The sequence below is a fragment of the Fimicolochytrium jonesii genome (assembly GCF_025526975.1).
Source record: "Fimicolochytrium jonesii strain JEL569 chromosome Unknown EV422scaffold_9, whole genome shotgun sequence".
Classification (NCBI taxonomy): Eukaryota; Fungi; Chytridiomycota; class Chytridiomycetes; order Spizellomycetales; family Powellomycetaceae; genus Fimicolochytrium; species Fimicolochytrium jonesii.
Genome location: NW_026515676.1, coordinates 132,166 through 155,202, shown reverse-complemented (window position 1 = coordinate 155,202; position 23,037 = coordinate 132,166). Strand labels below are relative to the sequence as shown.

Here is a 23,037-nt window from a genome sequence, read left to right as displayed (position 1 = left end):
TCTTGGGAACATGCGAAGTGTGGTGGGTGCTATGATGCTATTGCTTCTCGGGATGATAAATTACATATGAAGAAAAAAGTGATGTTGCTGGTACTACCATCTAGCTTGGCCCTACGACTATTGCTGATATAGCCCTCAGTCAGGCCATATATCCTTGAAACATGCGGGTCAGGTCGGTTCACCAGGAACTGCCCGCTGACGCCCGCATCCGCCAACTCTATCTACGCGGCGGTAGGTCCCTCACTACTCAAGAGTTGATAGTCTTGAATACATTGAACCCATTCAACGCCGTGCTAATAATCACGCCCGGACATTGCCTATGGTAATGCAACTCCTTAATGTGCTGCTGGCCCTGATGAATAAACATCAGCTGGGGCGGTACTTCCACACCGGACGCGCCGATCGTGGGCGCCTCGTCTTCGTCCTTCTCCATAGACAGATCCCACAGGGTGATTTGGTCGTCGGCGCCCGCGACAGCGAGGGCGGAGGATTCGTGGGGCGCCCATTCGATGGAGGTGATGGCGTCTTGGTGCCATTTGTAGGTCGCGGCGGGGGTGGGGGTGGCGGTGACGGACCAGGTGCGGAGATCCCAGATGCTGAACACGCCGGAATCGGAGCCGGAGGCCAGGAGGTTGTCTTTCGTTCTTTTTGAGAATGATGAAGATTGGTTAGCAAAGATCAGTCTAGAGCCGATATCAGGCCGAGAGAGATGGTACTAACGTGTGCCAGCTAATGACATTGACATCGGAATCGTGAGCGTGCACACTCAATTGTGGCTTGCTTCGCTCCCTCGCATCCCAAATCTTGATCGTCTGATCAACACTCGCAGACGCAAAGACGTTCGTCCTCGTAGGACACCACTGAAGATCCTCCACGGAATCAGTGTGGCCACGGAAGTAGTCCTTGTTCGTGACAAATTGGGCCGACTCTGTCCTCTGGGTCAGGAAGATGCGTCCCTTGGTGTCTCCAGTGACGAGATGGCCGGTTTGAAGGGACGACCAGTCCATGGCGTAACCTTCGTAGGCTCCGTGGTTGTCGATCGTGTACATTGGCTTTGGCTCTCTTGGCGGGATGAGACCGGGGGTATCTAAGGCACGGACATGTTCGGTGATATCGTAGATGTGCACCTTCCCCGTGTCTGCCCAGGAGGCTACGATGTGGGCTTCGTTGTGCGGCATAACCTGTGAAAGTATGGGCAGATCAGACACTGCGTCCGGGTTCTACCTTCAACCATCACCCCCGCCACTCACCCTGACACGGTTGACCCCTCCGTAATGCGGTACGGTTTTGTACTCCAGAATAGGGTCATCATCCAAATCATCATCCCCGCTCTCCTCCCCATCCTCATCATCCGCCACCTTCGTCTTGTGCAACTGGCTCATCTTCATAACATACAATTTGTTGTCCTTAGCCTGCTCCGCCTGTGACCCAGCAACGATGTACGAGGTCATCGGGAAGGTAGCTCGTCCCGTACCCAACCTGTCTCGAAGAACGTCGAAACTGAGGCAGGGCCATTCGACACCCATGGAGTGCAGCATTTCGTAAGTGCTGGGATCGGCGACCAGTTCTTCGTCCTCGGCTAGCTTTTGACCGGGGAGGTAAACTTCGAGGTCGTCGGCGGGTTCTGCCTCGTCGTCATTGTTGTCGAGTTCCATTTCTGTTCAAAAGTTTTTTTTTTTCACATTGAAAAGCTTCAGCGTGATACTCTACAGGCAAGCGTTGTAAGTATTTGCGGGTTTGCCACTCACCATCCTCATCCTCCTCCTCATCGCTATCAGGGGCGATGACGACCTCTCCCTCGTCCTCGTCCTCCACTTCGTCCTCGAACTGGTCCTCGAACTCGCCCATTCCCTCGTCTTCGTTTTGTTGTGGCAGCTGATCATGGACGGAGTTGTCGCTGACAGTCTTTGGGCCCTTGCGGGGTGAGACGTCCATAGCGTCACCATGGTCTTCTGAGGCGGCGGGGGCCTGACGTTTCTTTCCAGCCATTTTGTGTGTGTGTGTGTGTGTGTGTGTGTTCTTGGCCGAGAGACGTTGAGTTGCGAAAGAAGCCGAGGTGATTTTTCGCATTCCGAGAGGAGAAGTGACAGCAAGCGGCTACTGAGCACTCCCGCCAAGGACAACTTCGAACGTCCCTCACTATCCCTCCCACCTCAAACCCTCAGCTGCAACATACATAGAGAATACCTGTATCATAGCAATGCTGCTTCTCAAACACCCTCTTCCGTCAGGCATACTGCTGCTGGCGACATTTGCTTCGCTTTGTGTCGCTCCAGCCTACGCCGGCCCGCAGACGAACTGGTTCGACGGCAAGGTGGAAGAGGGTCCGTACGACGGTTACTGGAAGGTGAGGAGGACTTAGCTATGCTGGCAGCGGACTAGTATCGAGCGTCTGAACCCCCTCTGTTTCGCAGTACGACGAGGTTGTCACTGGTTGCAATGCTATCGTCAAGAACAAGACGAACCTTGTGTCGAAGATAGAAATAGGACAGTCACTACAAAGCAGGTATGCTCTAGTGCAGTGTCTGCTTTTGAGAAGCTGCTCGCTGACGGTACTCCCACCCTAGGCCCATCCCAGTATTGGCACTAACAGACACCGTCAACCTGGCAACGCCGCTGGATAAGCGTCCCTCGATGCTCGTAACAGCACTAACCCGCGGAAACGAGCCAATGTCAGCGTCAGCCGCGTTAGAGCTCGCAAAGACAATCGTCAACGAACCACAAATGGCAGCATTACTAGCCACCACGAAACTGTACGTGGTGCCAATGTTGAACGTCGACGGGTCCATATCGGGGAAGGCCAAGAACATGCGGCCGGGGTGTAAAGCAGACACATCGAAGGGTGGCGTCGATCTAGCCGCGAACTGGAATTTCGCATGGGATCTGTACCTGCCCAACAAGGCAACGAGCCAAAAGTACACGGACGAATGTTCGCCGAACTATCACGGCGACGACGAGTTCTCGGAGCCGGAGACAAATGCTTTGCAGGAGTTTGTCACGAATGTCGCTAAGCCGAGGGTGGCGGTGTTTCTGCGTGATGCGGCGACGGCGAATCGGTCGCGGCTGGTCATTCCGTACACGTATCACCCATCGAATAGCAGTGTGCAGCGGGCGCGCAAGCTGTTCACGGATGCTGATGCGGCGACGTATGATGGGATTGTCAGTACGCTGACTTTCGCCACCAATAGCGCCTATATAGTTGGGACGGAGTATGACGCACGGGGGACCACTCTGTCGGGATCGGATCTTGACTGGACGTTTGACCAGGCAGGCGCTTTTGCTCTGGGACTGGAGATTGGGACGAAGGGGAAGAAACAAGCGGATATTCACAGTGTCTTGCATGAGGTTCGTGGCAATGCCGTTGACCTGTCCGCATCCCGGAGTCAACGCTAACTTTACGCCCTCCCTACCACAGCACGTCCGCGGCCTAATGGCCCTCCTCGAATCCGTCCCCAAAACGCCTTCCAAGCTCGCCACCCCAGCAAAGGGCAGCATCTCCAAGCACATCGGCAAAGCCATCCTCAACATCCCCTTGATTCTCGGTGCGATCGCCGCCGTCCTCCTGTTCACGGGCTACCTCATCGCGCGGTTCCTCGGCTACGACAAGATCTGGGACCGGTTCGCCCTTGCGGTGCATCGGTTGAGGCGGTGGAGGATGTATCGGAATTATAGATCTTTGCAGCCGAGTGGGAAGGAGGAGGAGGAGGAGGGGGATGAGGAGTTTGGGTGGGATTTGGATGGGGGGTTGGGGGAGGAGGGTGGGGCTTTTGATCGGTGATTTTGGGGGTGCTGATGCGAGGATTTTGTAGATATGCGTGGAGCAACTGTAGAATACAATGTGGACCATCTGTCACTTTCATCTTTTGTCGCTAACTGCTGCAATGAGGTCTGAATGTGAGCAAGGAACGCTCTAAGGGTTTTGCATCCTCAGCAACGCGCGAAGGGGTCGGTTTGTCAGATGCAACTGACGGCATTCGACAGCGAAGTTGTCCGAAGCTTTGGACGGTTTGCGGAACTCACCCTCCTTCTCCCCGTCGTTTGCCCACTAGCCCCTCAATCAACCAAACCCACCCCCATCACTCCTTCAAAAAATGGTCCAACTAATCCTCCCAACAACCCTCCCCTCCTCCCACTCCTCCTCCTCCTCCACCACCACCCCACCCGCATGGACACTCATAGAACTCCAAGGCTCCCTGCACACCCAACAACACGAATCCAGCGACAAGGACGACCTCCGCCGGCATGATCTGGCCGGGGCGCCGTTGGGGCGGTGGCGGATTTCCCAGAATGTGAGTTTCGGGAATTGGCGTACGTCTTGCTGTGATTGACTGGTTCTGTGCTTGAACGAATTGTTTTTAAACCTAACGTGCGAATTCGGGGCATGCAGGGTAAAACAACGTACCTGGAAATCGGGCACCACCGTCTCGAGGGCCAGCGGGTCCCGCTCAAGAACCCTATTGCTGTGCTTCAGAAGCATCTACCGAGTGATATCCCACCTCTCAAGGATGAAGACGACGCCGAGGTGATGGATATCGACGAGGATGATGTGGAAGGCGATGAGATGCAACGCACGCCGCCGCCCGCACCGCCTCCGATCCATTTGTCGCTTGAGATGTCGTTGGATGCCGGGGAGGTAGAGGTGGGGTCGCTGCCCATGGACGATGACAACGCTCATGGTTTATCTACACCGCCACCAACAACAACAACAACAACAGCAACAACAGCAGCAACGACGAGGGAGAAGATTCCGAAACAGCAGCGGGAGCTGAAACCGACATATAATGTGGTGACGGTATTACGGCACAAGTACCTGTTCAAAGCGCGGCCGGAGCATTTGTTGGCGGAGGAGCATAAGGGGTTGACCGGGTTGGTGAGGAAGGGGTTGGGGGGTGCGGGGGGTGGCGGGAGGAGGGGGTGACGGGAACGAGAGGGAGGAGGGGGAGGGATGTGGGGCTTTTGTGACATGCTGGTTTTGTGGGATGCAATCCCCGGGATGGAACGGGACGCCGGCGCTGTAGTATGCCACTGTCTACCGCCCCGGCGGCGTTCATGGTCATCGTGAACGTCAGCGGAGTCGGTATTGACGCTGGATGCTTTCGGACGTATCCGCCGCGTTCTTTCTCCGCCACCAGGGGAATGACGCTCTCGACGAGATGGTACCGAGCCGCTTCGTTCGAAAGTTCGTCGACAAACACGTATGAACACAGCTGCTTTCGACCTGACGATTACTACGTGCTAAACTTGTTGCACTGCGCGAATGGTATGGGAGATTCAAGGGTAGAAAGAGATCGTTTGGGGACGGTACACGGCGAAAACCAGAGCCCTTCACGACGAGTCGTTAGGTCCTCCGCCCAAAGCGGCAACCATAACCCACAGCAAACAGGAACCGTCCACCTTGTACACAACACATAATGTTTTCGGGGGGCGCGAGCACGCTGCCATAACCCCATCAGTCATCGCACATTTGCATTCAGCAATAGAACACAAAACATAATAAAAAAACGAAAGAACGACCAAATAAAATACGGGAGTTGGGGGGGTGGGTGTACTAGCTAGAGATGGGGCTGGGGGAACTATGTACAAGGGGCATGGCGCCTCGCAAGTGGGAAGAGGGTGCGGCTAGAGTATCAGTGTGTGTTGTGCTGTGTCCCAGTCTATCGGAGTGGCAGATCGGTTGTCGGACGGAAGGAGGGTGGGTTGGGAGGTGGGTGAGCCGAGGCTGACGTGCACGGTGGCCAGCACATTTGCAAACCTTTGTCTATGATAGCGGGCCGGGGGTGAAGACATGAATCGATTGTTTTTTAACACATCTTGTATTCATGCGTCGACTCGTTTGAGGCCAATTGGCCGTGGAAGGTGTGGTTGATGATAATGTCGAGGTCGCGCGGGTTCTTGTCGTTTGCGGCAAGGGAGAATGTGCCCGAGATCTTTTCGCCTTTGCGGATGGTGAGGTATTCGCGGAGGTAGAAGACCGTCTGAGTGGGGCGCGAGAGGGGGAGTGTCAATGATTGGCCGTGTGAAATGGGAGAGTACAGAAATATGCCAATGTCCAATGATTGTCAGGCCTACCTGCTTCCAGTGGGTGTAACGTGCGTGAGGGCCAGTGGAGAAAGAGACCTTCTTGTGGCAGCAAGAAAAGTCAATGTCAAAGTAGCACAGGAAAGCGTGGATGTAGTCGTCCCTGTTTGCCGTAATCTCGAACGGCACTTTGAATTCCAGGTCCTCGACCTTGACGGTGTAGAGGTCGATATCCCTGAACCCGCAGGCTGTTGTCACGACGGCCTTGGAGTCCACGGTGTCCACCAACGGTTCCCTCAACGCAAGAGATTTGATATGGGACATGTCAAAGCCGTAAACGCTGTCCCAAAACCCAATCTTTTCCTCCTTGTAGTCGGCATCCTCGATCGCGGAAAGGTACATGGTAGCCTTGTCCGGGAAGATGAGACCACCAGGGGCCAAGTACCTGTCACGGGCGTACAGGACGGTGTTGAGCATGGACTCGTAGAGAAGGGCGTAACCCATCCATTCTGAGATGATGATATCGACTTTGTCGACGGGCAAGACGACCTCCTCCATTTTTCCCTGCACGAGGTGGATTTTGCCTTCGAAGCCGTTGTCCTTGACGATAACCTTTGCCTGGTTGATGATGTTGGACATGTCTACACCGATGACCATCTTTGCGCCTGCTTTCGCGGCAAACATGCAGAGGATACCGGTTCCGCAACCAACGTCGAGGACAACTTTGTCCTTGAAGAGGTGGGAGTTTTGGTAAATGGCGTTGCGGTAGCTCATGGTCCGCACTTCATCCTTCAGCATCTCTTCGTGGATGCCTGTGGGAGTAATAATAGGGAGGGGTGAGATAGGGCGGCCAAAGGGGAGCAGAGGAGCGCAATAGGGCCCATACCAAAGTGGGCATAGGAGTCAAAATAGTAGTCCTTGCTTGTCATGGGAGCCTCTCCGTTCTGCGCGGGGGCTGGCGCTGCTGGCTGATCGACTTGCATGCTGTGGAATAAGTTTGGTGGTGAGGGGGTTATGGGCGGGAGTAGCGAGGGCTATGGCAACGAAGGCAGCGAGCGGGAACGCAGGTAGAGCAAGGAAAGGAAAGACAGCATTGCTATCCGTCGGAGAGAGAGACGGAGAGAGGGCGCGCGAGCAGGATCATCCCCCGTCACGTGACTGTCGACGCGCAACTGCAGAACACGCCACAGCCCGACTTGCACGGGTTACAGTAGGCGTGGTTGGGGTAGGGGCGGGGGTTTTCGCCGTTTGTTGCGATGTACTGTACTGCATCTCATATGTGAAAGCCGTCCCTCACTTTCTAGCGAACGGAGCCGATTCCATCTTCTTAGGTGCTCTATTCAGATGTATACGAACAAAATGGTAGGTAGCCGGCCGCAGAATCCAAGAACCCCAGTGATGAAAATCACTCTCCCGCTCCCCCCTTCCGCAGACTACCCCATCATCCATCATTCCGCTTTCACTCCCCAGCAAGCACAGCATCAACAACCATCCGCGCCGGCACGGCCCGCTCCTGGTTCTGGTCGTCCTCAAACACGATCTTGTATTCGTTCGGTGATGCCTGTGACAAAAAAAAAGACCCCCCCACAAAAAATACATCAACTCCCGCCCCCTCTCTCATACGCCACATCGTCGGATCTCCCATTTACCTTCGTAGGCCCGCTCTTTACCCTCCCGCGATAGAAACACGTCGTGCCGGGGTACAACGCGAGCACGGGCTTGTCCCTTGCGATGATCTGTTTCTTGGCGATCTCGGTGTCGGTGGCGGGGAGGGGGATCAGGTCGCGGGGTGGGAAGTAGAGGGGTGTCCTAAAAAACCACATGATGGATCATCCATGTCAATGCCAAAGAGAGGGGACGAACATGCAGAGAGTGAGTTTTCGACATACTTGGGTTGCAAAGCCCCGTCCTCGTCCTCCGCGTCCGTGAATAGATAGAGGCCGCGCTCGGGGATGTATCGCTCGACGGTGCCCATGATCCATTCCGTGGCGTGGGGTTGGGTAGGGCGCGCGATCACCTGTTGGCCTGGGCGGAGGGGGTCTGTGGTTCTGCAAATGTCGTTGAGTTGCCGTTAACATCTCATGCGACCATGACATGGAATGGTTGATGGGGGATGGACGCTTACCCCGCACCGCCACGACCTTTTTTGTTTCCAGGTATAAGCAACACGGTATGCGGCTTCTCCCCCACAATCACGGGGGCCGTGGGTGACCCGGCACCGACACCGACGCGCCCTTTTTCGTCCAGTTTGCGCTTCTTGCGTGTTTTCGAGGGGTGGGTGGAGTCCGGTGTCGGTGTGGTTGCGTCGTGGTTTTCGCGGAGGAGGAGGAGGATGGCGGTCTTGTCGAGGGCTGTTGTTAAGAAGCTGGGGTGTGGGGTTAGGGAGTGATGGGTGGTGAGTGGGGGGAGGGAGAGGAGCGGAGGGTGGAGCGACAAGGGGAAGAGGGGAAGGACGTACTTCGTCTGTTCCGCAATTTTGGAGTTGGCGCGTTCGTAGAGGGAGAGGATCTTCATGGCGCCTTTTGCGTGGAAGTCCTTTCCTGAAGAACAGAAGAAAGAAGAGGAAGGGGTTGAATGTTGGACAGGTTGGAGGTGATATTTCGCCCATTGGGTTCGTCCGCGCCATCTTTCCTCCCCCATCCCTCCCCTTCAATCCCATCCCTCCTCACCTCACCCGCCTGATCACCCTCCATTCCTCCTCCCCATCACCCCCCTCCACCCCCTTCATACCCCTCCCCGTCTCCCACACCTACCATTCTCCTGCCTCTGAATGATCTTAGTATGCACCGAATTCACCTTCGGCACCGCTGCATCGACCTCCGGCAGCTGTCGCGAGAACCGCCATAGTTCCTGGCATAGCTGGATCCACAGCCCGTGTTCGTTGGATGTTGCGGTCGCCCCGCTGTGAGCGTGGGGGAGAGGGAGGGGTGTGTCGAGGGAGGGGTGCCGGGATTTGCGTTTTGTTTCGGACATTTTTGGGAAACGGGGTACAGGTATATGTATGCGCCTGGAGGCTGGCCTGGAGGGGACAGAACGGCTTTCTAAATTAGGAAGAGCAAACTTTTGCGAGGTCCATAGCGTATCCCCTCTCCCCTTTCTCCCACCGTTCTGCTGGTGCCAAACGTTGGGCTGGCGTATGGGAAACAAGTGACCCGGCTTTCCTCCAAGACAGACCGGACGGGAGATCGGTGCACCCCTCTCCTCGCACATGACCCTTTTCTCCCACCCACCAGATGGACCACTGCTGGCCCTTCTCCACCTTTCAACTAAGAGAAAGACCGGTACTCCTCTCCCTACGGGTGCTCTATCCCCAAAGTCGGTGCCCGTCCCCTTTAGCTGCCCAATTTCGAGTTTGTCGGGACGAGGCGGAAACACTCTCGCCCCAGACTTGGCCATATGAGCGACCCGCCGAGCTCCTCACTCACTCCATCCATCCCAACCGAAGCTAAGGCTCACCTGAATGAGGAAGCAGCGCTGTGCCCGCCCAGCAAAGGCTTTCCCTGCGATTCCGTGGAGTTCCTCCGCAAGTGTGCAGGTTATAACGCGGCGCTGCTGTCATTTCGTTCCCCTGATTGCCGTCACTCGCGACTCTTCCCTGAGCGCCGTCGAAGCTGTTGGTCTCGTCGATTGCTCTGCACTACTGAAGCGCTACGGGCGAATGAAAGATGGACAAGGTCTTCGGTGAACGCCACGACGAGGTCGATACCGTAGAATACTCTATACATAGGGACTTCCGTCCGTCTCCTGCATATCCAGCACCCACGCAGGCGGAATGGCAGCAGGCGGCAGAAGAGTTCATTGCGGAAGTGTTCTCCTTCGTCTCGCAATGGACCGACGGCTATATCTGGCACAAGGATGCGTTTGTCTTGAGGACTGATAGCGGGTTTGGTAAGTGTGGGTCATCAGTTGTTGCACACACCGTCCCCTCCTTGCTAACCTCGATCACTCGAAAAAGACGCCTCAACCTCGTGTATTCGCGGCTCTACACGGTTCGGTGACTGCTTGGAAGACGAGTGGTTTATTGTATCGCTACTGGTCGAAATCACAGCGAAATATCCAGATGCCGTCGTCAGTGTTCGCGACAACGACGGGGAGTTTTTACTCATCGAGGCGGCTGATCACTTGAGCGCCTGGATTGATCCTACTACCATCCGGAACAGAGTGGGTTGGCTTTTTGTTGCGAACCTCATGCGATCCTTCACTAATTTACCCATGAATCTCTCCAGGTGTTTTTGCATAAGGGCGTTCTTCATATCATTCCCATTCCGCGAACACCAGCCGAAATCCCACTCTACCCAGCCGGCAATATTACTCTCGAACAAGCCCTAGACACTATCAGAGGCTCCGCACCGACGAATGCACCAGAGAAGGTGCAAGATGTCATTATGCAACGTCTCAACGGTTACCCGGGTGCTGCGATGAAAAACATGCATCATGCAAAGTGTCATGTTCCATTCAATGTTGCGCAGGTGTTACATCATGAGCCCAATTTGATTGCGCCTGCTGTTGAGGCATTCTATAACCGCGATCCATTGGCGTTGAAGGTTTGTACAACGGGACATGCTCCTGATCAACCGATTCCGACGCTCACTCCCTCCTTATATCACCAGGCCTGCTATAAAATGGAGCAATTCCCACCCGCCTCCTCAACCACATCCCTCATCCGCATGAACCGCCATCAATACGCCCAACTCGTCAGCCAAAAGTTCCACCCGCCAAAACCCTTCCGCCTGCCTCCACCCAACTCCCCCGACTTCAAATCCCACGAACTGGGCATGAAGATCGCCTGCGGTTTCGAAATGCTCTATGCCGACGAACACTGGCAGAATCTGGATACGCAGGCGGACGCAGCTACGGTCGATACCTATGCATTCGCCGCGGATCCAGCCTGGGCGCGGTTTCTTCACAAACTCAACAAACTGAACTTCTTCCGCTCCGAGCTCCCCGGTTCACGAATTTACAAAGACCTCGAATCCAGAGCACAGTTCCAGTTCCTGCAAGCCAGGACGACGGAACAGAAAGAAGATAACCCCGTCACGCGGATAAAGGCCGCCCTCGCCCGTCCGCCTGTCAACATAACCGACACAAACCTCAACGAAGACAGCGACAGCTGGATGGACATCGACCCCACGCACCTGGACGATATGCTGAACGCCCGACAGGAGGAGTTCAAACACGCCCAGGAAGATTTTGCGGGCATGCCCCGCGGCGAAGAGGACGTGGAGGAGATGGATGAGGAGGATCAGCGGGATATGGATGAGTTGGCGAAGATGTTTGGTGGGTTTAGCGAGTTTGTTGGGAAGCAGAGTGGGTTGAAAGGGGCGTTGTTTCCGAATGAGGAGGAGGACGAGGAGGAGGAGGATAATGAGGATGAGGGCGATGGGGGGCGTGGGAGAACGGCGGCGGATCGTGCAGGGGGTATCAAATTCGATGACCAGCAATTCATGCAGACCCTAATGCAAGCCTTCGGTATCGACGCCACCGAAATGGCTCACTTGCAAAACCAAAAATCCCCTCAACAACAATTCGACCCAGACGTGCTCAGACCCGCCTCGACCGACGACAGCAGGTTCACAGAACTAGCAGACGACGATGACGACTGGACCGCACCGTTCTCCCGCACCGATAACGCAGAGGATTCGGAAACCGACGAACCTACAGGCGACCCACAACTGGAGCAGTACATGCAAGCGATGGACCGCGAGCTCTTGCATACCAAACTCGCGGGGACGTTCGAAAAGGCCGTTCCCGCACCATCCCAACCCAACTCAAAGGACGATGAGAATGATGAGGAAGAAGGTGATGAGGAAACACGCAAAAACGCACCAGTAGATCTAGACCTGAACCTCGTCAAGAACATCCTGGAGTCGTTTTCGGCGCAGGAGGGGTTGCCGGGGCCCGCGGGGAGTATGTTGGGCGGGTTGGGAATCAAGATGCCGAGGTTGGGGGAGGGGGCGAGGAAGGGTGGGGGAGGGAGGAGGGGATGAGTTTGGGGAGGGAGATTATGGCGACGGATTGTGTGGACGACGCTTCGTAGGCTTGCACCCAGAGGTCCTTCCGAAGGGTCCTGACGGGCCTAAACAACATGCATCCGGCCGTGTGATTGCATATGGGATACCCCACTTATCGCGGGTGGCCCAGCAGTCTATTAGGGAATGTGGCAACCTTCCATGGACGTGCGACGGGACATTCGATCGCGGATCGGATGTAAGGCCTTTCATGGTCAGAGCGCCATTCGCAGAACGCCGACCGTGAATTTCCAGCAAGACTTGAGCGACGACGGCGGCGACTTTGCCATACCATCTAAGGAGCGTTCGACGTTCTGGTTGAAGAGCCTTAACCCGTCATCCATGGAGGGAACCGCAAAGGTGGAAGCTTTCCGTCACGATATAGCGATTGAATTCCGATATAGTCCTGGGAATCTCGAGATGGCAGTATGTAGTTCTCCTATCATTTCTATTGCCTATAAATCCTGGCGCACCGACGTAGTCGCAGCTCGCATTATGTAGGAGATAGTCTAGATCACATCACACTATGTAACCTACATGTCGAATGTACGTGCGCTCGTCGGGCTTGTGCCGCATCGGCAAAACCTCCTGATACAGATCGAACAATAGTACCTCAACCTCCACCCAAAATCATCCCACCCCACTCTTCCATCCCTAGTCTCAACCTTCAACCCCCGCTGCCTACTTATACAGACTAACCCGACACCTCTTCATAACCTCCCTCATCTCCGACCTCCGATACGGCATCGTAGCAATGCACGTCGGGATCCCCTCGGGCTGTTCGATCCATTCGTGGAACACTTTGGAGTGCGTGGTGAGCGCGGTGCGGATCTTGGTGAGGTGCGCGGGGTCCCGGGCTGCGAATGTTACTTTGTGCATTCTGGTGGGGGTAGAATATGAGGGATTGCGTTGTGTAAGATAGAGGTTATGCTGTGAATGCTTTTGTGGGTTTTGATGGACGCACCTCTCAAGATCGTTAAGATACTCCAGGACAGCTGGATCCCGGCTGTTCTTGTGCATCACCGCCATGGATGCATGACATGCTTGTGTTATAACGCTGGATAAGGGAACGTCAGCGACTTGTTCCCTTCCGTTGTCCACATGATTCAGGGCGGGGTTTCACCATCTACCTTCCTGATGGCCAGTTGAGGTCCTATGGTGCGATGATGAAGGATATGCTTTGATGAGTTGATCAAATCATCTCTACGCCCGTTCCCTTCCTTCTTTCATTGCATCGGGCGTGATCCCACCGCCTCGTCTAAATAGCCGACATTTACACTCTCCAAATCCTTCCGGACAAATAGATACATCGTCAAAGGCTCGCCATCAGCTGTCGTCGTCGCATTCGAAGCCGATGCTGGTTCCGTCTCCGCCACTTCGGATACTGGGCCGGTCGACATTGTTCTTCGTAGGACGCGGGATTGGGAAAAGATGGGTAAGGAGGTGTGGGAGCAGGCTGGGACGAATGGAGCCGGGAGACGACGGATGAAGAACAGGCGATGCATGTGACGAGAGCGCTGTTGAAACGTACACAAAGAAGGCCAGGTCCGAAGCACGGCTAGAAACCTGCTGAAGGTGAGAATGGCAAGGTCATGCCCCATCCACAAAAGAACAACTCCTCCTCCTTGCGCACAACCGGTGGCGCCTAGAGGCTACTCCAGTTATCCTCCCCCGCACGTCTTTCGCCCACACCAGCAGACAGCCGTTGGCATACCGTTACCATACCGATGCGAGAGGCATTCCTGAACAACGGAAAGGGTGCCGGCAGCGACATGGCCCTCGGTCTGAGCTTCGACCACGAACTGAAGCGCGGCAGTCTCCCGTTCGTACGTGTAGCGGAGGGGCGTCGACTCACCTTGGTTATGCGCGGAGCGATCATCGGCGGTGAATAGGACGGCCTTCACACACTGCTTCACACACGCGTTGGATGAAGACTCCGACAACGCAGCCCTTCCACAATCCACAGGGCCTCAAAAGAAAGCAAATGTATGCATCTATGGACAAGTAGTCAGTCTCACCACATCCAGAATGAACATGGTAACAAAATACACTATGTACAACTAGCTATTTACAGTTCGCCGTTGTCATCTTCCAGCATGGCCAGATACGTCAGCAGGCCCGTGATGAAAAGAAGGATGAGGATGATGGGGATGATGTACAGGTTGCCTAGAAAGGGATGAACAATACGCTGAGTTAGGCTCGTTCCCTGCTACGAGAGGCTGAGAGTCCGGGCTTACCTGAAGCTGGCGGCACAAGGGCCACGTGGACCGTCCCGTCGGCGGATCCACTGACGAGTATCTGTCCTGTTGGGTCGAAATCTAATGCGGTCAGGGGGAAATCGTGGACATTTGGTATCCGGTATATTGTCTAGCGGGGAGATAGGTCAGAATCAGTATTGGTGTCAGTCAAAGGTATAAGACATATAGACCGCTTCCGTTACCTGCAAGCCTTTAGCCGAAATCACATTCACGCTCAGATCTGCTGCTCCAAATGCGAGCAACTCCCCCGTTTTGCTGTGGTTAGAGAATTGCAAAGTCAGCACGTGGAGAGTGAAGGGTAGCATTCAAAGGCCATACCTTATCGTAAACGCAGTAACAGGTTTCGACCCGATCGCTTTTTGCCTATGCAGCTTCCACCCTTTCACTTGCCACTTGCAAATGAATGCCCGCTTCCGGTCTTTTGCGTTGATGACGAGGAACAGGTAGCCTTCTGATGCGCGCACGCCGAACCGCGATGCGCGGAACTCGGACTTTATCGTTTTCTTCATGACGGGTTTCTCGATGGACCAGAGGGTCTTTGCATTTGAGACATTTGTTACGTAGCAGATGTTTGCTGTGACAGACACCAGCTGTTGTTATGTTTTGAGATGATGATTATCAGTTTCCAGGTCATAGAGGCGCAATTCTGAAACACTGGCCTTACCTGCTTGCCATCAGGACTGAAATCTGCATCTACAATCTCTCCTTTATGGTCAATTGGCGGAATTGCCGGCTTGAAGTCTGGCCATGTCCATATGCTTAACTTTGTGGGCGACGTCAGTGTCATTCCGTGTGCAAATGCACAACATGTCACCATGGTACCTTTCCATCTGTGTTCCCTGTCACCAAGAGTTTACCATCCTCAGTGAATCGAGAGATTTTCTATCGACAGGTTGGGACGGTAAGTTGGTGCATAGCTGGTCGCTTCGAGAGGACTACTGCACCTGATGGAAGAACGGATCCGTGCTGTCCAAGGTTTTATGGGCTCCTTTGGCGGTGAATCTGAAAGTGGTGACCGTCATAGTCAGCCAAGGTTTTCCACCCTGATATTCAACCCCTGCAACGTACACCTTGTTTTTCAGGAAGAACACGCGACAGTTCTCATTCTGGCCTGCCTTCATTTGCTCCTCCGGGCAGTTGACTCCAGCTATGAAAGCCTTCTCCTGTAACCCAGCGTCAGTGATGCACTCAAAGCGCCAATCCCAGCCGTTATCCAGTACCTTTGGGTGAACAGCAATACTCATACATCCATCGTCCTTTTTCCCAAACAGTTGTTCCGTCACAGGCTTGACGTCGAGAGTGTTGGGGTCGACATCATACAGAATCTGGGAGTGAAAGCACGTAAATCGATCTGTCCGATTGTTTTCCTGCTCCTCCATACAGCCCCACAACCTCCAAGCAGCCTCACCATCGCGTTCTTGACTCCCGCCTTCGTCGGTCCACCGCCGCCACCGATCGCGACGCGATGCCTCGATGGCGTCCAGGTTACCGCAAAGACCGGAAACCCCAGCGTAGTCTTCTTTCGTGGTGGCGCCATGTTAGTTCGTTCCAAGAATATATGTCGACGGTCGTATTGAGAACCCCAGGAGGAAACTACAGGTACACGCGTGATCAGCCTTAAGATGTCGGGTCTGGAAGTGAAAGCAAGGAAGTACCCGTTGCTTACCAGCGACTTGTTGGACTCCGGCCGTGCAACTGCTGTCAAGTGAAAACCAAGGGATGAAGAATGCCCCTAGATTCTTGTTGAGATGATGGTCGTTGGGCCTTCAGTTGGTGGCAAGTCATGACGAGGCAGTAATGCACCCGTTTAAACAACGTGGCTGACACGTGACTTGAGCGGTTTATTTACCCCCGGTTCCACCCGGCACACTCACACGCACGCGTTTCGAGCATCCCCCAGGCATAAAAGCTCCAAGCGACGACGACGGGGATTCCCACCGCCGAACAAACAATCCAACTCCGCATCGCAACAATGGCAAGCAAAGCAGCCTCAACCGTCCTCGGGCGTCTCGGTGCCGTCAACACCCCTCGTTCCACCACCTGTGCCGTCGCTGCCGTCGCAACGTCCGTCTCCCGCCATGGCTATGCATCCTCCTCAGCGAACGTCAAGCCCGTCGAGCGCATCACAGTCATCGGTTCCGGTTTGATGGGTGCAGGTGTCGTCCAAGTCGCCGCCCAGTCTGGTTTCAAAGTCTCCATGGTGGATCTCACAGACGATTCCTTACGCAAAGGCGAGAAGATCATCACCTCTTCCTTGAAGCGGGTCGCCAAGAAGAAGTTCGGAGGAGACGTTGAGGGAGCCGAGGCACGAAAGTACATCGACGACATCATGTCCCGTATCACACTCTCTAAGGACTCTGGGGCCGCTGCGCGCGATTCGCAGCTGGTCATTGAAGCGATCGTCGAGAACCTCAAGACGAAGCGGGCCCTTTTCAAAGCTCTGGATGAAGCCGCGTCCGCATCGACCATCTTTGTCAAACACCTCGTCGTTACCCATCCGCGATATTGCTTCTGCGACAAAGGCGAGCCGTCAAGCACACTTTGCCGGTCTGCATTTCTTCAACCCTGTTCCCCAGATGAAGCTGGTAGAGGTTATCCGCACGCCCGAGACCGTCGACGCCGTCTTTGACTCTCTTGTGGCCGTCACCAAGAAAATGGGCAAGATCCCCGTTGCTTGCAAGGACACCCCTGGCTTTGTCGTCAACAGGCTGCTGGTCCCATACATGATGGAGTCGCTGCGATTGGTCGAGCGGGGCGATGCGTCTATGCAGGATGTGGACACCGCCATGAAGCTTGGTGCAGGATACCCTTTGGGACCTTTCGAATTGATGGACTACGTTGGTCTCGACACCATCAAGCATATCACTGACGGGTGGTACCAGTCTGGAGAGGGTTTGAAGGGAGACAAGTTAATTGCGCCTTCTGCTCTGTTGGAGAAGCACGTTAAGGCTGGCAAGCTGGGAAGGAAATCTGGCGAGGGCTTCTACACGTATGACGGCGTAGGTGCCGACAAGCGCAAGCACTAGAAGAAGATAACTTCTCTTCTCGTAATGGTCGGAGCCATATCCATTCTACATACTGCACCAATTCGGTATACCGTATTGCCTTAAATTTTGAATAGCATATCTATAGTCGCCGTTGCATATCTGACATCCACGGCAGTTCTGCCCTCCGCGACATAATTCGTGCGGTCGCAATGCAAGTGATCCAGCATGGGCTTTGGATGATTGAGGATGGGCTGCGTGATGTACGGACGATAAGCACAAAGGATACAGCACCAGTAGCGAGATGGAAATACGGGGAAATGTAACTCGATGGGGGCTAGGATACAGCTACGGACTACCGGGCTATCAAGCATCCAGTGCGTCACAGCTCGTCGTGATCTATGTCTCGACATTTTCGGTGGCGTAAAGTTTGAACGTGCGATCGTACGATGCCGTCGCGATGAACTTTGCGTCTATGAAATGGGAACCGTTTACACTCAGATTCCACTACCAAGGACGAGAAAAGATGCATAGGTACTCACCACCAGAGATATCACAAGCCATCACCTTGCCCTCCAACCCCGTCAGCGCCTTGACCGGCTTATAGTCACCATCCGTCCATACTTTACACGTCCCATCATACGAACTCGACACGAGGAACGATCCATCAAGGAGTTGCCGTCTCGTCGCCGCGCTCACACCTCCTGCAGCCCCCGCACCCGCCGTGTCCGCATCGCCTTCGACTTTTGTCGTGATCTCACTCTCGACTTCCATCGGCGCCGCCCCATTTGATTCTACACGCGTGAGTTTTGCGGCATCACCATCATCCCCATCAACCCTCATAATATCCGCCTTGAACGTCCACTCCTTATCAATCGACTGCTCAAAGTTTTCCGCTGCGTGCCAATACCGCACCTGGCTGACAAGATTCGTATGCGCCGGCACGGTATAGAGGCTCTTCGCCGCGCGCATATCCCACACGCGTATCGAGTTGTCCTCGCTGCCAGTCGCCAGCTGGTACCCGTTCGGACTCCAGTCGAGACACAGGATGTGTTTGACGTGGCCCTGCAGCACCATGATTGACTTCCCGGTTCGCAGGTCCCATACGCGCCCGATGGCGTCCATGCCGCCCGTTGCGGCTAATGATCCGTCGACTTGGAAGCCGATGGCGAAGAGCTCGCGGGAGTGGCCTTCTTGGAGGAGAAGCTCCTGGGATGTCTGGGCGTCCCAGAGCCGCCAGGAGGTGTCGGTGGAAGCTGTGCCGATGTATCGGCCTGACGGGTGGAATGCTACACGGGTCACACGCTGCTCGTGGCCCTCAAGGGAGCCTATCGGGGCTTCGCTGTTGAAGTTCCACAGATGCACGGTGCCGTCCGACCCGCCCGTTACAAGGTTGAGGGCTTCGGGCGATTGCGAGAGGGTTGACCCAGGGTGGAACGCGAGCCCACTGACTCGATCGCGATGCCCTTTCAGGGTATGTAGGTGGGTGCATTCTGGTACACTCCACAGTTTGACCAACCCACCCCACGATGCTGTTGCTAGTAATCGGGAGTTTGGCGAAAAGGAGCAGCTAGACAATGGCCGCTCGTCTCCGTACTGTAGCGAGCGTGTTTCGAATGTTTTGATGTTGGTATAAAATTCGTGTCGCATCTTTTTCCGTTGCGGATATGGTAGCTCCAGTTCGGCGCGGTGACAGTCCAGTCTATGTTTCGCTCTGTTGAATAGAATTCCCAGTCAGCTAGGCGCCAAGCCATCCACCACCTCAGCGTATCCCACCTTGATATGGAGTAAGTGGAAATATCTTTCCTAGCTTCCAACAGCTCATCGGGCCCATAAGTATAAAACTCTTCCTCCGCCTCCGCCTTCTCCTCATCATCGCTCTCGTCCTCGCTCTCATCCACATCCATCATCGGCTGGTCATGTAGCTTCTGCGCCAGAATTGATCGGAGACGGTCTCGTCGCTCTGCTGGCTATGGACCGCACTATCAGCCTCTCGCTCTATGACAGCATGCAGGGCAAAAGAACATACCCCTTCGCCAAAGAGCGTTATAGGCTCGCCCTCTTCCCGTAACCTGGCCCGCACCCGTCCATCGTCCGTCGGCACAGCGAGGTTCCTGGCCAACCGCTTCTTTTCGAAGTCTTCCAAAATGGCTTGATGGTCGGCTTGCGCCCTCGACGTTGTGTCCGCTGGCTCGAATTCATCCTCTGTTGGTGGGGTGGATAGTTTATCAGCTTTCCAGGGACTTTTGATATGCCAGCTGAAGATTCAAGCAGCCCCTCTGTCCCTCCTGCATACACACCTAGATCGTCGAGAGTAAGGCCTCCCTATAAATGGCAACAGGGTCAATGGCGAGCTTCATACGTGGGAATTGTCAAGATCAAACACACCTTTGTCGCCCCATTGGAGCCGCCGCCCCGGACCACCCGCTCGTCCTCCTCCAGCGAGGGGAGGTGGATGCGGGGCCTTCCTGATACAAAGTCAGTCATCCTCTTTGGGTACAGGGGGAGTCGACGGGGACACGGGAGGGAAAGGAGAAGGAGCGAGAGTTCAAGTTGAAGTTGAAGTTCGAAAGTTCATCAGAACCACGCGCCTGGGGTCGACTTCGGCTTCACTCGGACCGGTTTGCCAGGTTTGCACAGCGCCGTTGAGCTGCGGAGATTGTCGTTCACCCGAATAGAAGAATACAAAAGCACAATGGTCGTCGGGAACGTCGTCACCAAGGGAATGCGGGTGGTAGGTGTTTTGAGCTCTGAATGGGACTTTCTCCGGTCGAGGGCCTCGCTAACTTCCCTTCACCTCGCAGGTCTCAGTCCTGCCTTCGGCGACCGAAATGCTATGCTTGATAGGAGGGGAGAAGCTGCTAGTCGGAAGGAGTCATGAGGTGGGCTATTGCGGACGTTTTCTGGGCCGGCGACGGTGAATTTAGGAGGAAGGTCGCTAATTGGAATGACTATGGAAGGACAACTACCCAATCAGCATCACCGACCGACCGATCCTGACAGGTCAAAAGACCACTTTTACAACTTCCGCGGACGTGGATCGGCAGGTCTCCGAGGCTCTTGCGCAAGGGCAGGTGTGTTGCTCAGTCTAGCGGTCTCAGGTGTTGGAGAACTCTTTGACCGAGACATCAAAGTTGTAGAGTCTCTATACATTGGACACGACTCTTCTGGAGAAGCTGCAACCGCAAGTGATTCTTACTCAGGATCTTTGTAATGTCTGTGCCATTGATCTCGTCACGGGTAAGCTGGTCTGCTCACGTCGTCCTACTTCCTTATTCCACTCACATCTGCTTTCACAGTCCAGCGAGTGGCACAAAAGATGAACCCCTCTCCAGAAGTTGTGACACTGAACCCAATGAGCCTGCAAGACATTTTGCACAACATCGCAGAAGTTGGGCGGGCAGTCAACATGGAAGCCGAGGCGGCCGAGACGATCAAGAACCTGGAGAAGAGGATCGCCGAAGCAAAGACCCGCGGGGCGGCGCTCTTGGAAGCATCGGGCGGCAGGCGCAAACGAGTTGCATTCTTGGAATGGACGGATCCTATCTACCCAGGCGGTCACTGGACGCCACAACTGATCGAGATGGCCGGGGCAAGCCACCCGATTGCGCCAGCGACCTCCGAGGAAGGCGCTGGTCCGTCAGTGCGCACCCGCGCTCAAGCTGTCATCGACAGTAAACCCGAGATCATCATCATATGCCCATGTGGGCTCAACTTGGAGGATGCCAAGCGGGAAGCCAGGCTGGCGATGAAGTTGGATTGGTGGAAGGATGCGACGGCTCACTGCGAGAAGATTGCTGTTGTTGATGGGGATGCTATGTTCAATCGCCCCGGGCCGCGATTGGTGGTAAGCCTCCCTGACTTGTTCGCTTTCTCCTTCATCTGTGTATTCTCTAACCCCGGTCGATGTGGGTAGGACGCTTTGGAGTGGCTGGTAGGCTTCATTCACGATAAACCGGAATATATTCCTCAAGGCTTCCCATGGGAATTTTGGACAGAGACGGAGAACAAATAGGGTTAGGTAGCTAGCTGTTAGCGCAGGCTCAGAAGACTATGTAACAGGGCACGACGATGGTGCGAGATCTTGAATTATAACGCCTTCTGTTTAGTTCATTCGTGCGGGTGATTGGGAATTCCTAACTACTTTGCAACGGGATGCGGAAGCGGGATGCGCGTGTCATTATGGGAGTTTCCCCTGTGGCTTTGGGTCTCGGCCTAAACCTATGTCGCCGTGAGATCACTTTGAGGAGGTGATAGAGAAGCTACATAGTACGCGTATCGCTGTGCTCCTCGCACTGCCTCCGTGCCGTCCACATCCTACGCATCTGCGGAAACATCCAAAATCGCCAATTCCATCCTCGAAAGTTTCTGCCTGCTCCACTTCCTGACCGCCTTCCAGATAAACCACAACGCTCTGACCGCCCCAATGCACATCGACACGATAAGCACGATTGATCCGCTGCTTTCATTCCAATTCCTGATTCGTGGTAACCTCGGCGCCCAGGGCCCGCTGAACAACGGAACGACCATCTGAGACAAGCCCAACATCCCCACAACGCTAAATCCCCAGAGGAAATGCTCGACGATGTACTCGTACACGTGAGCGCGGTCCGCCGCCCAGAAGGAGATGCGAGAGCCTTGAAGGAACCAGAGCACGGCATCATCGTCCGCAGCTTCAGGTTCCTCGTCGTCTGACATCAGGAACACGAGAAGCTTCCCGACGAAACCGGCGAGGATGACGGCCGATAGGAAGACTCCGATGGTTATGAGTGTTACGATCGCTAGGTGGGTGAGTCGGAGGTGATGCTCAATAACGGTGAGATCCATTCACCATTGACGACCCGAGAAGCTCACCTTCATTCGTCAACCAATGTGCCCACGTCGTCCGCCGGAAGTGATACTTATAAAGGCAATGATCACATTGGTAGAAGCTCTCCTTCTTCCGACTCACTTTCCGCCACTCGTTCAAACACCCTGCATAACCGAAAGAAGTCAATGACACCCTTTTCTCATGTGATGTGCACTTGCGGTTTGCGATGAATATGCATACGCACCAGTGTGAACAAACCGCATCGTCCCTTTACACTTGCAAGGACTAATGAGTCGGCCAAGATACGGCTCATCTGGTTCCGCTGGGCCCCCGTAACAAATGCGGCATATTCGATGTTCTTCTGGTACCGCCCCCGTTTCCGTGCTGTTCGTTTCTGGGTTGAGAGAGCCAGGTGCCGCAGTTGCTGTATCTCTATCACTAGTCTCGTCATGTGTAGGACCCACGTCCTCTGCCAGGGAGCCTGCATCTGGGGCGTCAGACCGTTCTGGTGGACGGGGTTCCTCTTCCTCGGTAAGACCGGTATCCGCTTCCGCGGACGAGCTTGCGAAACGGTGGGATAAACCGTCGTTTGCAACATGCAGTTCCACTGGCAGGATGGGCGTCGCCGTTCCTGCGGGTTCGTCCAGTGTAAGCTCTGCTTCCCTTGGAGACGCCGGTACGTCTGTGATGCCGACTTCGCCCATGGTGTTTCGGGGAGGGTACGCGAGGCAAGATACGCAGGTATCGCTAAACGAACTTTGGACAAATGCTCTTTGCCCCTCGCCCCAAAGGACTTCTTGGGGTCTGGGGGTGTCGTTATGACTGTCGAATATCCAAGTTCCGGGGTGTGCAATGCAGCGTGCGAAAGTGGTTCTGTCGCTGACGGCGCGAGGCTCGCATTGGCGGAAGGCCAGTGACAGTGTGACACATCAGCAACTTGGCACCGCGCGTCACGAGCG

General features: G+C 54.8%; 13 protein-coding genes across 13 annotated transcripts; 6 read left to right on the top strand and 7 right to left on the bottom strand.

Moving 5' to 3' along the window:
* Nucleotides 1–247: 247 nt before the first annotated feature.
* Nucleotides 248–1,848, bottom strand: EV422DRAFT_550496 (WD40-repeat-containing domain protein; the record flags this gene model as incomplete). Its single annotated transcript, XM_053071779.1, has 4 exons — nt 248–644; nt 721–1,181; nt 1,251–1,657; nt 1,749–1,848. 4 exons carry the CDS (start codon nt 1,846–1,848, stop codon nt 248–250), a joined length of 1,365 nt encoding a protein of 454 aa, XP_052926160.1.
* Nucleotides 1,849–2,033: 185 nt separating this feature from the next.
* EV422DRAFT_619436 (uncharacterized protein) lies at nt 2,034–3,778 on the top strand (the record flags this gene model as incomplete). The annotated part of the gene is made up of 4 exons (XM_053074067.1): nt 2,034–2,347; nt 2,415–2,506; nt 2,568–3,345; nt 3,416–3,778. The coding sequence occupies exons 1-4, from the start codon at nt 2,201–2,203 to the stop codon at nt 3,776–3,778; spliced, it is 1,380 nt and encodes a 459-aa protein (XP_052926159.1). The 5' UTR covers nt 2,034–2,200.
* Nucleotides 3,779–4,030: 252 nt separating this feature from the next.
* EV422DRAFT_577983 (uncharacterized protein) lies at nt 4,031–4,918 on the top strand (the record flags this gene model as incomplete). Its single annotated transcript, XM_053073272.1, has 2 exons — nt 4,031–4,289; nt 4,388–4,918. Exons 1-2 carry the CDS (start codon nt 4,092–4,094, stop codon nt 4,916–4,918), a joined length of 729 nt encoding a protein of 242 aa, XP_052926158.1. The 5' UTR covers nt 4,031–4,091.
* Nucleotides 4,919–4,924: 6 nt separating this feature from the next.
* On the top strand, nt 4,925–5,505 carry EV422DRAFT_526536 (uncharacterized protein). The gene has a single exon (XM_053070141.1). The coding sequence runs from the start codon at nt 5,020–5,022 to the stop codon at nt 5,410–5,412; it is 393 nt and encodes a 130-aa protein (XP_052926157.1). The 5' UTR covers nt 4,925–5,019; the 3' UTR covers nt 5,413–5,505.
* Nucleotides 5,506–5,801: 296 nt separating this feature from the next.
* Nucleotides 5,802–6,947, bottom strand: EV422DRAFT_550495 (S-adenosyl-L-methionine-dependent methyltransferase; the record flags this gene model as incomplete). The annotated part of the gene is made up of 3 exons (XM_053071778.1): nt 5,802–5,975; nt 6,070–6,830; nt 6,905–6,947. 3 exons carry the CDS (start codon nt 6,945–6,947, stop codon nt 5,802–5,804), a joined length of 978 nt encoding a protein of 325 aa, XP_052926156.1.
* A 530-nt stretch (nt 6,948–7,477) lies between these two features.
* On the bottom strand, nt 7,478–8,991 carry EV422DRAFT_566750 (SGF29 tudor-like domain-containing protein; the record flags this gene model as incomplete). Its single annotated transcript, XM_053072472.1, has 6 exons — nt 7,478–7,579; nt 7,668–7,827; nt 7,908–8,066; nt 8,144–8,383; nt 8,477–8,558; nt 8,772–8,991. 6 exons carry the CDS (start codon nt 8,989–8,991, stop codon nt 7,478–7,480), a joined length of 963 nt encoding a protein of 320 aa, XP_052926155.1.
* Nucleotides 8,992–9,549: 558 nt separating this feature from the next.
* EV422DRAFT_426911 (SGT1 protein-domain-containing protein) lies at nt 9,550–12,089 on the top strand. The gene is made up of 4 exons (XM_053067138.1): nt 9,550–9,906; nt 9,974–10,179; nt 10,245–10,562; nt 10,629–12,089. The coding sequence occupies exons 1-4, from the start codon at nt 9,684–9,686 to the stop codon at nt 12,003–12,005; spliced, it is 2,124 nt and encodes a 707-aa protein (XP_052926154.1). The 5' UTR covers nt 9,550–9,683; the 3' UTR covers nt 12,006–12,089.
* Nucleotides 12,090–12,707: 618 nt separating this feature from the next.
* On the bottom strand, nt 12,708–13,426 carry EV422DRAFT_495388 (peptidyl-tRNA hydrolase II domain-containing protein; the record flags this gene model as incomplete). The annotated part of the gene is made up of 4 exons (XM_053067813.1): nt 12,708–12,906; nt 12,991–13,083; nt 13,157–13,179; nt 13,304–13,426. The coding sequence occupies 4 exons, from the start codon at nt 13,424–13,426 to the stop codon at nt 12,708–12,710; spliced, it is 438 nt and encodes a 145-aa protein (XP_052926153.1).
* Nucleotides 13,427–14,094: 668 nt separating this feature from the next.
* On the bottom strand, nt 14,095–15,821 carry EV422DRAFT_566747 (WD40-repeat-containing domain protein; the record flags this gene model as incomplete). The annotated part of the gene is made up of 10 exons (XM_053072471.1): nt 14,095–14,192; nt 14,264–14,393; nt 14,467–14,539; nt 14,603–14,874; nt 14,949–15,047; nt 15,107–15,166; nt 15,229–15,286; nt 15,353–15,447; nt 15,505–15,609; nt 15,693–15,821. 10 exons carry the CDS (start codon nt 15,819–15,821, stop codon nt 14,095–14,097), a joined length of 1,119 nt encoding a protein of 372 aa, XP_052926152.1.
* Nucleotides 15,822–16,134: 313 nt separating this feature from the next.
* EV422DRAFT_573688 (3-hydroxyacyl-CoA dehydrogenase) lies at nt 16,135–17,310 on the top strand (the record flags this gene model as incomplete). Its single annotated transcript, XM_053073173.1, has 2 exons — nt 16,135–16,757; nt 16,807–17,310. The coding sequence occupies exons 1-2, from the start codon at nt 16,257–16,259 to the stop codon at nt 17,308–17,310; spliced, it is 1,005 nt and encodes a 334-aa protein (XP_052926151.1). The 5' UTR covers nt 16,135–16,256.
* Nucleotides 17,311–17,344: 34 nt separating this feature from the next.
* On the bottom strand, nt 17,345–20,119 carry EV422DRAFT_427138 (WD40-repeat-containing domain protein). The gene is made up of 6 exons (XM_053067139.1): nt 19,657–20,119; nt 19,569–19,593; nt 19,298–19,473; nt 19,045–19,238; nt 18,184–18,982; nt 17,345–18,120 (listed from the first exon to the last, which is right to left on the bottom strand). The coding sequence occupies exons 1-6, from the start codon at nt 19,753–19,755 to the stop codon at nt 17,776–17,778; spliced, it is 1,638 nt and encodes a 545-aa protein (XP_052926150.1). The 5' UTR covers nt 19,756–20,119; the 3' UTR covers nt 17,345–17,775.
* Nucleotides 19,657–21,283, top strand: EV422DRAFT_614898 (uncharacterized protein; the record flags this gene model as incomplete). The annotated part of the gene is made up of 6 exons (XM_053073937.1): nt 19,657–20,002; nt 20,073–20,150; nt 20,229–20,342; nt 20,409–20,508; nt 20,568–21,115; nt 21,185–21,283. Exons 1-6 carry the CDS (start codon nt 19,964–19,966, stop codon nt 21,281–21,283), a joined length of 978 nt encoding a protein of 325 aa, XP_052926149.1. The 5' UTR covers nt 19,657–19,963.
* Nucleotides 21,284–21,384: 101 nt separating this feature from the next.
* EV422DRAFT_427191 (uncharacterized protein) lies at nt 21,385–23,028 on the bottom strand. Its single transcript, XM_053067140.1, has 3 exons — nt 22,323–23,028; nt 22,123–22,242; nt 21,385–22,049 (listed from the first exon to the last, which is right to left on the bottom strand). The coding sequence occupies exons 1-3, from the start codon at nt 22,780–22,782 to the stop codon at nt 21,586–21,588; spliced, it is 1,044 nt and encodes a 347-aa protein (XP_052926148.1). The 5' UTR covers nt 22,783–23,028; the 3' UTR covers nt 21,385–21,585.
* Nucleotides 23,029–23,037: the final 9 nt, after the last annotated feature.